General features: G+C 36.2%; 1 protein-coding gene across 2 annotated transcripts; it reads left to right on the top strand.

Annotated features, from left to right (window-relative positions):
- Window positions 1–4,263: 4,263 nt before the first annotated feature.
- On the top strand, window positions 4,264–10,852 carry LOC115448767 (alcohol dehydrogenase [acceptor]). Of its 2 annotated transcripts, none has more exons than XM_037437996.1 (4): window positions 4,264–4,404; window positions 7,419–7,529; window positions 7,901–8,034; window positions 9,006–10,852. In XM_037437996.1, exons 2-4 carry the CDS (start codon window positions 7,424–7,426, stop codon window positions 10,539–10,541), a joined length of 1,776 nt encoding a protein of 591 aa, XP_037293893.1. In that variant the 5' UTR covers window positions 4,264–4,404; window positions 7,419–7,423; the 3' UTR covers window positions 10,542–10,852. The 2 variants fall into 2 exon arrangements, with proteins under 2 accessions (XP_037293893.1, XP_030032189.1); XM_030176329.2 differs by lacking the exon at window positions 4,264–4,404 and adding an exon at window positions 4,448–7,162.
- Window positions 10,853–14,308: the final 3,456 nt, after the last annotated feature.

A 14,308-nucleotide genomic window follows, 5' to 3' on the forward strand; every position in this document is an offset into this window, starting at 1 on the left:
ACATAGCTGATAAGATGACAACGATAAGCATTGATAAGCAAAAGCCATCAACCTAGTTTTTTTAAGTTCATCGCCCTTACATCGACAGCCGCATTCGTTTTTATTAGTTTTATTAGTTTTATTTGTGTGATATTGTAGATACCACGTGGAATTTTCGTAAGACACGAATCATGCCTCATTGCTTATTTCTTAAACCGACCGTATTTATCAGAAAAGTGATATTAATGCTGAATTGATTCCTATTCCGTTTCCGCTTTTTTATAGCAATAAACACACCACACTACGTTTTTATTCCGGCAGAGGTCCAACCAAGGTTCCCACATTTCACCATATTAGTATTGATGCGAGGTGCTTATTCGATCTTTGTTGTGCTAATAAACTATTTGCCGTGTATTATTTGTCTTCTGTGTTTAAATAAACTCATTAAAAATAAAGTGTGTATAGGTCAAGGTTTTGAAGAAAAAAATTAATTCAACAAGGATTACGTAAGATAATTTCACCATTAATATTTTAGCAAATATATTTGACGGGTATTATTTGTGTTTAATAATATTCCACGCGGTATCAACATATTTATAGAGAATACAGACCCTGTACTAAATAAAGTAGATATAAAAGATAGATGCATTGAACGATTGCTTAGAGTCAAAAGACTGGTTTCTATGTCATTTACAATTAAAATGACAGTTAATGGCGTAGAGGCCCTGAGCCGGCAATGAAACGAGATGTAGCAGGCTCGATTTCTGCGTTGGGACAAATTACTAAGTGATCCACGAATTTATTTTATTGTACTTGCTACTATTGCAAGATTAAGACGTGCAGTGAATATTTGATGGTAAAGTAAATTGGTAGTGGACATTAGCAGCCCTAAACGACGCAAAGTCCTCAGCGGAACGTTGAACGGATTTATGAGATTCTATTACGTCTTGGGATGAGCGCAGTGCTACTGCACATGGTACTCTATGCTGAGGACCAATTGGAGTCAGCAATAAAGAATGTGGTGGTATGTGCCTGCATGGGCTGTCACGAGACAGACTTACCTAGAATTAGGTTATGATATTGCAATTATTAATTAGTTGTGATAGCGCTAAAACAGGATTTATTGAATTTTCAAAACACTGTTAAAACCGTAAAAATTCAGCTCATCATTTTTTTTATACGGGTACGGCAAAGTTACTCCACTGCACCTGATTTTAAGTTAACAGTTCCCCGGTTTTAAGAGTTACGTCGGTAAAATTCTAACAATAGGTCCTTCAAGACGCCGCGCAAGGCCCCGGGTAGTTACCCAGTTCGCCTCCCACTAATGCCGCCCCCGGTTGTGGATACTGTAAACTTGACGCTCAATGTATTGACTATGGTGTAAAAAAACGGCCATGATATTCAATCAACTGCTAATTATGATGATTGAAGCGCCGGCGGTGAAACAAAAAATATATAACAAAAATTATTTTTATACTCAATAGTGATTTTGTCATAATGACATAGTTTTTAGATCCGGCACGCGAAGTAGAATGACCTTTGGTATTTGTATATTTTAAACTGCGTATATAGGTACGTTTTTTAGAAGAGAGGTCTTTGACCTTATGTAAAAAAAGCTACATATAATAATTTCAAAAGTAGGTTTAAACGTTCTGTTATAGTATTTATATTGTATAGTGGAGTTTAAGTTAAGTGGACTGAAGGTTCTCCATGTTATTTTTATTAGAAAGATACCCAAAAATATGCAAGTACATAATCGTGATTATGTAATAATTAAAATTTTTCATAGATGACGTGATTTCGTAAACCAAGCTCTCACACGAATTATATAACGTTTATAAAGTGGGAAACAATATATGGCCACACTATACTAAGGTAAATTTTAAATATGACAAAACCAATTTGTTATAATGTAATGAGACGAGGCTGATTCCCTAAAAAATTATTTGTTACCGAATCATCATAAACAGCTTGTGAGAAAGTTTGAACATTATTAAAATAGTAGTGCATTATATAAACAAATAATAAGAGGTTTCACGATTCGTTTCAGATGTAGGTACATTATTAGAAAAATATTACATTCCTAAAAAAAATTCCCAATCTTACTAAATATAATTATTTTATATATTTCATACTGTAATTATTATCCCTTTGGCGGACGTGTCGGCGCACACGCTTTATCCTGTTAAGCTTTCTCTCGTCACAACAGACTTTCACCACGTCATCAGATTATTCTTATAATTCGCGGATCAGTAAAACAGAGAAAGCGAGCTGAAGGCTGCTAAATCCTGCAGGGACTGTTCCACTACTCACTCTATAAGTGCTTTAAATGCAGTTTCGTTACGTTCATAACGCGAATGGAGCGGCTCCAGGTGTCAACGGTCAGGGTGCACCCTCTGATCATTGTATCGGAGGATTCTATATGCCCGTGGTGTCTGTATGGTGGAGAGAGAGAGGCGGTTTCGTTGGGCGCTAGCTCCAAGTGGAGGCGCTATAGGCTCTTAGAGGGCGACACGGACATATATTTGTGATTTAATAAACAAAAAAGGTTTTCAGAAATGAAAAGCCAATAAGTATTTCGCTCGGGGCGCCGGAATAGGTAAGATCGACCTGTTTAGTTCTTTCGTAAAGAAAATATTTTGAGTTTAAATTATTATTTCCTAAAACAACAAATTTCCCTGAATTATTGCATATGTTGCTGACATTCGAAACTTGTTGCAAAATCAACAATAAGATACAAGTTTTTATCACCTAAGAGAGATTTTACTTCTTTGATTCAAAAATAATATTTTTGAATACTTTTATAGTGTTCTGTTAGTTTACAATTAATACAAAATGTACTTAACGTTTTTTATATTGTTTTACATATTATGTCTCATACCGTGAAAGTTTATTAGCAGAGCTACAATTACATAAGTGGTTATAACTATAATATATGAGTAGATTTTTTTTATTGCTTTGAATGACGAGACGAGCTTGCCGTTCGCCTGATGATAAGTGATACGACCGCCCATAAACAGTAGAAATACCATCCAACCACTTGGATTACAAAGTATTGTTTACATAGTACTTATTGCGCTCGCCATCCTAAGACATGAGATATTTAGACTTATGTCCAGTAGTTATACTGGTTACAATGTCATTCAAAACGGAACATAACAGTGACTACACACTGATGATTGGCGGCAGAAATAGACCTACCACCAGTAATTTTTAAAAGACATTTTAAATTCCGTTAATAATCCTTTATTAATAAATAAAAACATTACGTATCGCAGAAGCATTTGATAGTTAGGTACGTGTGGTAATTGAACTATGGCTTCTCTCGAAGCTGACTCATCTGCCGTGTCGCCAAGAGGTACAAACTACAAATGTAGAATACTTTCACGTATCGAGGGTGACTGGACCGACACGAATTGATTAGGTTTTTTCCTTCAAAATATTATCCTTTAGATCCATCGATATATAAATGTTTAGAGGGAAGAAAGAAAATATTTTTTGTAACAAGCAAAATTACAAAAAGAAATACTTAAATCTGTTTGTTTGTCACAAAAGCGACACCAGCTCATCATATGCTGATAAAACAAACCAGCGCTGATCGTCCGCTGGGCCGATCAGATTTAGATCATTTTGACCATTGGGACTTTCGAAACTGAAGTTTACTTAATTTCTGCTAGATAAAAGAATTGACTCAGAGAACTACTGCGCATGGATCAGAGGTAATTTAAGTCCAAATCTATAATGAAGTTAGAAGTTCAGTTTTTATCCTTTGGATCTCCAAAGTAGTAATCTCAGTAGGTCAGTAGGTAAATTATGTATAATTTTCCTGTCATTAATCTCTTTAGATTGTAATGTAATTTGTAAAGCCTAACAGCAATACAGTTATCCCATTGTTTGTCTGTCTCACACAAAATGATTTTTTGTGGATCATGAATGCAGCAGTCGAATCCACGTATTCTCTATCCATAGCGGATTCGTTAACCGCTGAACTATGGAGACAGTCATTCCTGATTAAGTTTTCTTATTCGTTCCACTATAGGTTAGAGAAATAGACAGTTCAGTACCCATAGGAATGGCTATTTTAGACCGGTGTTACGAACTGCATGCTGATCTTAGGAGTTGCGTTAGATGTGTGGATATTCTATTAACCCACAGTATCAGCCGTTGTGGCTACCTGAATGAGAATTATGGTAATAATATTTATACGAACTATTCAGATCGAGGTGATACTAAAGACTTCAGATAACAGGAAGTCACTTATATATAAGTATGAGCGGTATTCAGTTAGCTTTAGGATTTCGTTATAAGCAGTCATAGAGATTACCTCGCCGGCAGGTGAGAAAAATACACTTCGTATTTTAATATAGTGCTATTTCGCGTGTGAATTTTAATTTTATGTGAAATATTGTGAGTTTATCTGCGAGTGTAAGTAAAAAAAAATGTTTTAGGCTCATATTATTCTAATTGTGTAGTTACTGTCTGTATCTTTATTCTGAACAGTTACTAGTATCATTATTTTATAATTTTTATGACAAGAAGTTACCATAAAGATAATGTTTAAAATTTGTTAATTAGTACAGGTCTACACTGCACGAGCAATTCGCAAAAGAAATTGCAAACAGTGCTGTTGCATATTATATAATGTTGTACATCTAGGATCTTCGTATCAGTCCTGGTAGTATTGTCCCACTGTTGGGCACGGGCTTCCACGACTGAGAGGTTAGGACTTGCGGCTATCGGGTTGGCTCATTACGAGTTGGTACGGTCACTTTGAAACTCTTATGAAGGGATTAGAGCTCTTGATATTATGCCCGTGGACCTCGTATTTTTCTTAATTAAAAAAAACTTAATATATTGATATGATGATATATTTAAACAAATTATACGGAATAATTGAGTAGATTTGAATATAACACTAAAAACCTCACTAACTAAATAATCTATCATATAAAACATTTTTAAATTCATGTATAGCTTTAAACTTAACGGTATTTTTATTGACTTCATTTACATCGCATAATTACATATTCTTGTTTACTTTTGCCATTCGAATATCAAATAAAAACAGAGTTATTAGGACAACATATTTGTACTTTTCCTTTCGTAGACTATACCCAATATTATTTTCACTACACCTGGTATAATATTTGTGGATGAGTCAATGCTTGCTTCATTATAATCTTCGATCACTTTTTTGAAGATGAATGTTATTATATTTTAATAATTAAATTAATAGAGACGTTTACATTGTTTGCAAATTATATTGAAAACATGTGTAGTATTTTTAGTTTCTGACTAAAAAACGTATCTAAATATCATAGATCCAGTGTGGAAAAAATGCATCCGTTGTATAAATAATAGAATGGCCGTAAATTATTTAGAATGATTAGAATGCTGTGTACAAGGTTATGTTTATTGTTCAGTGGTTATTGTGGGGATTTGAGAAATAGGTTTTCGTACACTTTAAAAATGGCTCTACTAGAAAAAGTTTATGTCGTATGGTTAGTAAAAGAGTGAGCCAAGTGGAAAGCGTAGGAGATTGATAGTAGCCCGGTCTTCCCACATTTTAGTCTTTAATTTTAAAGATATATTGAACTCTAGAATAGACCACGATTCTAGAGTTGTACTGGCGTTGCCAATTCTTCTCCCGATTTATTCGTTGCACCTATGATGATTATCAGGTCTCTATTTACGTCTCCTTATTCTATACAAATGATATCATTTAGCGAAGCCTGCCTAGTAATAGGCAAGCGGAGTCACGGCAGGTCGCTAGTTCTTGCTACACTGCGCTGGCGTCGGCGCGGTCAAGGCCGCCGCGTCACCTTGTGCTGACCCGCGCCGGTCGTTGATCAAACATTCTATTGTTTACAAACGTAAAAAATAATAATTTGAATTGAGCTTTTGACGTAGACGTATACTATCAAAGTATATTGTGTAATACGCAAGAATTGTTGAGATTTTTTGCAACTTTCCTGGAGATGAATACCGCCCATGGGATAGAGGTCTCTGTCATATTGAATAAATAATATATTTGACTATGCCCTTTATTTCTTCCATACCGCGGACTTACGTAGTTATTGAAACTCGTTCTTCGACAAGACGGTAATTGTTTAATTAATTAGACAGGCCCCAAAACCAGAACTAGCCCAGAGCCCACCAACTGTCGGTGCGTACTTTAATTCATGAAGTGCTGTAGGAATAATCCGCATTAGAATAGAGGGCAGTGTACCTAGTTAATGGTGCAGGTCAGACTATATCTTATCATTCCTTTCTTATAGAAAACAAAAGAATAAATAAATACACAACTGTGACAGTCGCACTGTTATCTCTTATCAGATTTATTAGAGCAGACAGTTATTGGAAAGTTTCCGATAAAACATTATAAGTAAGTACTTACTCCAAATATAAGAACGCGGATAAAATAATTATTAAGTTATATAAGTAATTGCTATTTTATAGTTAACGAAAAATTATAAGAAATATAAGGGGTTCCAACTTTCGTAAGTAATCAGCCATTGAAAAGTAAAAAAAAATGTATTTATATTCTCGGCTGAAATAAGTTTTTTTTTTATTCAGAGTAGCTTCTTTAGAATTCCAATATTACCCTCATTTTAATGTAAGATACTACTTAAATTTATTTGCAAAATTACTTTAATAAACATTTGCTCACTTTTTATTTTAAGGTGCACGTTTTATTAAACCTTGATATTTCCATTAGGAAAATACATATTTGCGGTGGGATAGTCCTCATTTTACAGAATATACCTCTCTATATTACGTCTTTGTTAGTTTTTTTTTTAATTATTTATCCGAATTACTTAGAACAAGGAGTTCGCGCCACATTCACGTGATATTAGAAGCAGTACGATTGCAAAAAACAGTAGTAAAACAAAGCAACGCTTTGGTACTTTTCCAATAATAAGCATCATTTTAATAACATGCTTGTAACAGTTAAATATATGAATATGCAAATTATACATATAAAGATAATGAAACTGAAGTGGCTTACATTTTAATATGACTCAAGGCAGGACGATGACCCCAGTTCGGTTTTTCGAAGTGGATATATTAATTAGTATTAACTCATATTGCTAGCTCACCGTATATTAAATTAACTACATGTACCTATCAATTGGATACTGTAACCTTTGCCGTACACACATAGACCATATTATATAGAAAGGTAAGTATCTTTGGAATCTCTAGGAATATCACTGATAAAACGAAACGCAATTTTAATTTGTATTCTCTTATAAAATAAGTTCAAAAATTATCGCAAAACAAATCTATTCAATAGCAAAGAAATAAACATAATCATAAATCAATTAATCATCTTATTGATATTATCACAAGTTACAGCGATCAGAAATACTAATAAAGTTAAATATCTTCTTTGACTTGTTTTCTGTTTTCTTATGTTAAAGTTTTTTGTATTCCAGAGAGTATGGCCATCAGCACAGTAAGCGCGGCGGTTGCGGCTGCGCTGCAGTTCTTCGCATCCTCGCAGTTCTTCCTCACGGAACCATGGCCAAGAGATGCTAATATATACAGTTAGTATTTTTACAGTACACCAATCCTTAACCGTTTTTCTGATTTATGTTTATCAATATTGCTAGTGTTCGAAATCTTCTCAGTCTTGGGATATAAGATTGGGTAACATTTTGTGTGGGTTAACTAAAACCATTTGTTTAGGATCAGATCTTCGATAGGCGGTTGACGTCAAGCAATCTACTGATGGTACAAACTAAGCAAATTATATTATCTGTAATAGTAGAAAAGTTTGTTGTCCCGACTCTATTTTAGAATTGAGTAAAGCCAATTGGTTGATGAATCATGATACTCTGGACAATCCTCTATTCGTAGCTTATCTGACACTATTCCCTTAACACAGTTTGCTCAAAGAAAGTATTAATTATTGCAGATGGTTCGAGATATGACTTCATAGTTGTGGGTTGTGGTACGGCCGGCTCGACAGTAGCTGCACGACTGGCAGAGGTGGCCAACTTCTCTATATTGGTACTGGAGGCTGGAGGGAACCCGCCCCAAGAGAGCATTGTAAGTTACAAACAAACAGGACTTTATAGCAATAGCGCATAGAGTTCTATTTTATAAAAAAGAATGGTGAGTTAAGCAAGCTTGCCTGGTATCACTACTGCTTACTACTAATACCTAAAACCTTAGCACTATACTGCACTCATCACTCTAAGATATTAGATGTTAAATCTCATAATACCTAGTAATTAGATTCTAGATTTATGTGAGTAAATCGGTATTGCAATTTTCTCACAAATGACTATTCACCACCCCTATTACATTATGATGCGGAAATAATCTTGAACAGCGAGTACTTCAGTCGCACCTCTGTGTAGGTACCTCTTTAGGAATAATGATGTGTGATTATATAAAATATTATTATTATAAATTTATAAACGAAAATAATATTCTCATATTTAATATACCTGATATACATAACAATTTTATTTCAATAGCTGAAATTAATCCAGCGAATTATGTTTTTTTTTTCAATGAAACCAGAGAATGCAGCCGACTGCATTGGTACGGAAAATACGAGGCAATGAACCATGGATAGAAAAAAATATGATGGAGAGAAAGTCACCCGACTCATTAGACCATATGTGTGGCCGAGCCTTCCTCACACTTTCACAAGTCGATACTGACGAGTTAAAGGTTCTGCTATAGGCTTGATTGAATATCTTCAGTTACACATTTGTATTTTAGCCAAGGAATATTTACCTATGTTAACTTTAACTTTGTATTTAAGGGAATAAGAATTTATTGATAGTACGGTATCGGATTTAAGGCGTACTCGGCTACATAAAACCACCATCTAGTCTATACTAGACGTACCTTTGTAGTCATCACGATGTCGCAAAAAGAGGAGTGCCAGCTTAATTGGAATAATAAATTACGGTGTAGAGTCGTCATTGCAGACTACTGAATATGAAAATCTACTCATACTTTTGAATAAGAAATGTATTATTTAATGAAGTATTTTCTTGTTTCAGATACCAGAATTTAAGAATGCTCTCAAGGCTAGCAAGTATGACTGGAATTTAACAACTGTAAATAATATGCGGACGAGTCAAGCCCTCACCGGCGGAGTTGAGCGACAGCCGCGCGGCAAGATGCTCGGCGGCAGCGGCTCCATCAACGACATGATCTACGCGCGAGGGTTCCCGCAGGACTACCAGGAGTGGGCCAGCCTTATCGGCAACAAGTGGAATTGGCAGAACGTGCTTAGGGCCTTCAAGAAAACCGAAAATATGACCGATGTCAATATCATAAACAATCCTTATTTCATGCAGTACCATAGCCAAGATGGTGAAATAGAAGTCGCGGGCTTTAAAGACACCACACTGGCCATTGAAAAGTTTTTGGAAGCCTTCAACGAGCTAGGATTTGATATAGTTGATGACATGACTAATCCGTATAAGATTGGGGTCGGGCGATTCTCACACACCATACAAGATGGCAAAAGGCATAGTTCTCTAACAGCCCTTCTTAATAAAATAACAACACCAAACTTATTCCTCCTGAAATACGCGACGGTGAACAAAGTTTTGATTGAAAACAACACAGCGGTTGGCGTCAGCGTTATGATTAACAACCAAGAGTATGTATTCTATGCCAATAATGAAGTTATTGTCTCAGGAGGAACGTTTAATACTCCTAAAATATTACAGTTGTCCGGGATAGGCCCGAGAGAACATCTCGAGTCTCTAGGCATAAAGGTGGTCCAGGATCTACCTGTTGGCGACAATTTGCAAGATCATACCATGGTGTTGACATACCTGGCAGCTGACAACGGCACTTGCGCGCAAGACGATGCGCTGAACTCATTGAATATGATAAGATACCTTTACGATAGAACAGGGACACTGTCTAAGTCAGAAAGTATGGCCGCCTACTTACCACTGAGTAACGCGGAGCCAAACCTACCGGAATTTGCTTTTTACCCAGTGTGTATCCCGCAGGGCCCTGGCTTCAGCGAGGGTTGTTCGATCATCGGCTTCAATGAGGATCTCTGTGCTACATTAACCTCAACTAACTTGAACTACGAATTACTCTCTATAGCCGTGGTACTGCTGAAGCCTAAATCCAGAGGGGAAGTGAGGTTGAATTCAATTGATCCTTTGGACGATCCATTAATTTACGCTGGTACCTTCAACAACTCTGAAGACTTGGAACATTATCCCAGACTAATCAAATTAGCCAGATCGTTAGTAAACACCACATATTTCAAGAGTAAGAATGCTCATGTGGTAGACGTTAGGCTGAAACAATGTGACGGTTTGGAAGGCGATGATGAGTTGAAGTGCATAGCGACGGCCATGGCAATGACGGCGTGGCATCCCGTAGGCACGGCTGCTATGGGTTCTGTTGTCGATTGTAATCTGAAAGTTATAGGAGTGGAGGGTTTGAGGGTGGTGGACGCCAGTGTGATGCCGACAGTAGTAAGAGGTAACACTAACGCGCCGGCCGTGATGGTGGCCGAGATAGCCGCTGAGACCATCAAACAGCATTATTTGGGATGGTGCTGAAGTAGATAAAATATACCTGTATTGTTATCAAAGACACTGTCTAAACAGATCATTTTATGTAATGGACTTTTTTTTTCTCACTAAGTCTCTGGTTTTCAATCGCTGGCGATTGGCCGATGCTGGTATCGGTAACCAAAAGTTACTAGATTTGTGTACTTACTGCTTTAGTTTATGTCATCCTGGTACTAAGAATCTGGATGCACCTTTGTTTTGCAAACAGTATTTTTCTGTTCTATTGTCCGTCTTGTCAAATTCTATTCATGTTATAATTTACGAGTTTTTAATAAAATAAATTGTTTTGTAAATATTTTCTTTATTCTATTTTTTACTTAATAATAATAATTCATGTATAATAATGGTATTCTGCAAGTGAAATTAACTTCTAGTCAGTTTATGTAAAAACTAACAATATGTCATATACTGAGGCAAAAATACCATATCAAGAATGATATTCTTCTATACTCATAGCAGCCAGAGGCCTATAACTTTTAAAGCAAATATATCTTACAATATAAACTTTTGGCTTATTGAAAAATCATGTCACTAATACGTTATGTCGTTTAAAATTAAACAACTAACACCTTTGACGCTTTTAAAGACATTTACATTATTTTATTAATTATAGAACACAATGCAGACCGTAGTTCTCATATTTTGTTACGTAATTTGCAAGAAATTCACTATGTACAATGGGCCTATCCTTTACATAATTTAATAACAACTAATTAATATAACAATCACAATAGATTCCAATATAATGTTACGCCCATTGGTTCTGATAAGGCAATGTCGCATGCCGATGTTTATGTAACGCAAGGCCGACTCCATATACAGGGACAGTAGTTTCACCCCCGCGTTGGGCAACAAACGTAACGTACATTGTTACGTTACATCATAGGATTACTGTAAGGATTTGGGTTACGTTTTTTATGGTCTAGACGAGAAATAAAAATACATTTATTGAAGCAGTCCCTCTCAGTAGTAAAGGAAGTCCGTGCCCAGCAGTGGGACAGTATATAAAACAGGGCTGATATTATTATTATATTGAAGCAGTAGAGAAACGTATTATCAAAACATAAATGTTAAAAATAAGTGAGTTTAATTATTATATTAACTTTAAGAGAAAAAAAATATATAATTTAAAAAAATCAATGTAATATTATGTTTTATGTATTATGTTACTAGTCCATTACACTTTCAATTTTATGGAAAGTGCAATATGAAACTCATAGTTACTGCGGAAGTTACTGTTGGTCGAAGCTTAGAAAACCCTATAAATAATAAAGTTTTCAATTCTATTTCATGTAATTTTGTACGTATTAAGCTTGAACAGAAAAAAGGAACGTAGACTGTTATTAATTATTTTTCGTAATAAAAAATATAGTATCTAGCATTATAATATATCTACATACTAATACTATATATACAACTTTATTTTGAGGGTAGGTAGAGGAGTAATACAAGCATATTTAACCAATTCTATGACAACACGTGGTGACTTTTTTCTGTTTTTTTTACGGCTACAAGCACTGTGTAGCTGTTTTACGCTAAACATGGTGACTTGCGGTTGATATTTTGACAGGTGTCGGATGAGCACGCGTTCTACTTCCGGGCTGGTGTTTCCTACCGGATATAGATGTCACGCGCAGCATGTTGACGAGGGTTGCGGATGATATTTTTTATCATATCGTATAACTGTCAATAGTATTTGTGAGTGTTGAATTCCGCCGTGTTAGCCCCTCCCTAAAATGTTCAGGAATTCATGTTCTTTTATTCGCAATTTAATATTCAAAAACAGTCATAAAAGCAGTGACGGTAAAATTGAAAATAGAAGACTAAAGAAAACTACCCACCAATAAACACTTCATCATCATCATTTTAGGCGGGAATCGTCCACTGCTGGACATAGGCCTCTCCCATTGAGCACCACAGGGACCGGTTCTGGGCCGCCCTTAACCATCGGACTCCGGCGGCCCTCACCAGGTCGTCGGTCCATCTCGTGGGGGGCCTGCCTACGCTGCGTCTCCCGGTTCGTGGTCGTCACTCCAGAACTTTTCCGCCCCAACGGCCATCAGTTCTAGCTATGTGACCTGCCCACTGCCACTTGAGTTTCACTAGGTAGGTGATATAAATATATTGCAGTCCTATCGAGTACCGTACGTGTGTGCATATACAGAGGGATTATTTTACGTTGCTGAACGTAGACGTCTTCAGAAACAATGTTGAACTTAATATACATTGTAGTCAGTGTAACTACTGGATATAATAAGACTTAACATCTCATGTCTCAGGATGGCGAGCGCAGTGGAATACCAGACAATACCTTGTAATTCAAGGTGTTGGATGTTGTTTCTACTGTTTATGGGGGGGTCATATCACTTACCATCAGGCAAACGGCAAGTTCGTCTCGTCATTCAAAACAATAAAAAAACACTAGGTTCATCCTATGTATGCCGTTTATATATTTAATAACAACTGTCCCGCGTAATGTTTTACGAACTTTGAGCCGTCAATCATCCGTCGCTTAATTGAGTTCATGGAATAAATTTAAGTCATCTATTATAGTCTACTTTGTAATGTATGTATTTAATTAATTACAAATTGAGGGTAATATTGAAATCAGTTCAACGTCCCGTACGGTTGCGCCAGTCATCGAATATACGTCTGATTGTGAAGTTGTCGTTTCATTACTCGTCCTAGTATTCCAATTATTCCTTAAATAGTTCCTACTTAAAGATATTTCAGTCGAAGAAATAAACTGTGCAGTCTATCTTTCTAATGTCTGCTTACATCACAACGATTTGTCGTAGCGATTTGAGTTGCACAGATATATCGGACAGTCCTATATTCACCACAAGTCACCAAAATCCGCGTCGATCAGTTCACATCAGTAGCGAAGGGTGAAATTTACCGAAAAACCCGACACAATTTATTGGTACAAATGATATGTAGAAATGAGATCTGTAAATCGTTCTAACTAAATAAGATCTTACAATTACGAAAGGGAAGTCGACAGTAATTAAGTTATAGGGACCCTTCACCACTGGGCCCTTATTCTGTATGATAGTGTAAACGCGTAACGCGGCCGTGTCATGTTATCTTTGAGAAATGTGCGGGGAATGGTATTCTGTAAGCCAAATTTCTATAGTCCTAAACATGATGCGTTGTGTTACGTGCTTGTTACGCACTGTTAAAATAACGTGCGGGATAGAGAATAAGGCCCCTGGTTCACACTTCACATCTACACACGTTTCATAAAACTGCGCCAACGGACTATACAGATAAACTGACAGACTAACAGATAAACTCACTACGATATATCGTTGCCATGTGTGATTTTAATGAATCAATAGCGTATAATTCATTTACATAAAAATCAAGAAGAAATCGAAGCCTTGACTCCGATCCATGGTGTGATTAGTGATGATTGCAATAAATATTCACCTAGTCACAATGCCGGATTTATATTTTTTATGATTGTCACTTTATTTCCGCCGCCCCATGTAGTTAGGTTTACGTATGTATGTAGGACTCTAAAATACTTAATAATTTTCCATTTGTTTGTATTATGGAAGGCACTAAAGTTAAATAAACGAATGATTGATTAAATCGAGTGAGCGTCCTCTGAAATCTGCCGCCCCTAAGAGGCTGCCGCCCATAGCCGCGGTTAGTATTTACAAATCCAGGACTGCCTAGTTACATATTTGTTCCTCTCGGGAATCAAATCTGTTCCACTGCGCCACGTTGTCTTTGCGTGTATTGCGACA

The sequence above is a fragment of the Manduca sexta genome, chromosome 12, assembly GCF_014839805.1.
Source record: "Manduca sexta isolate Smith_Timp_Sample1 chromosome 12, JHU_Msex_v1.0, whole genome shotgun sequence".
Taxonomy (NCBI): Eukaryota; Metazoa; Arthropoda; class Insecta; order Lepidoptera; family Sphingidae; genus Manduca; species Manduca sexta.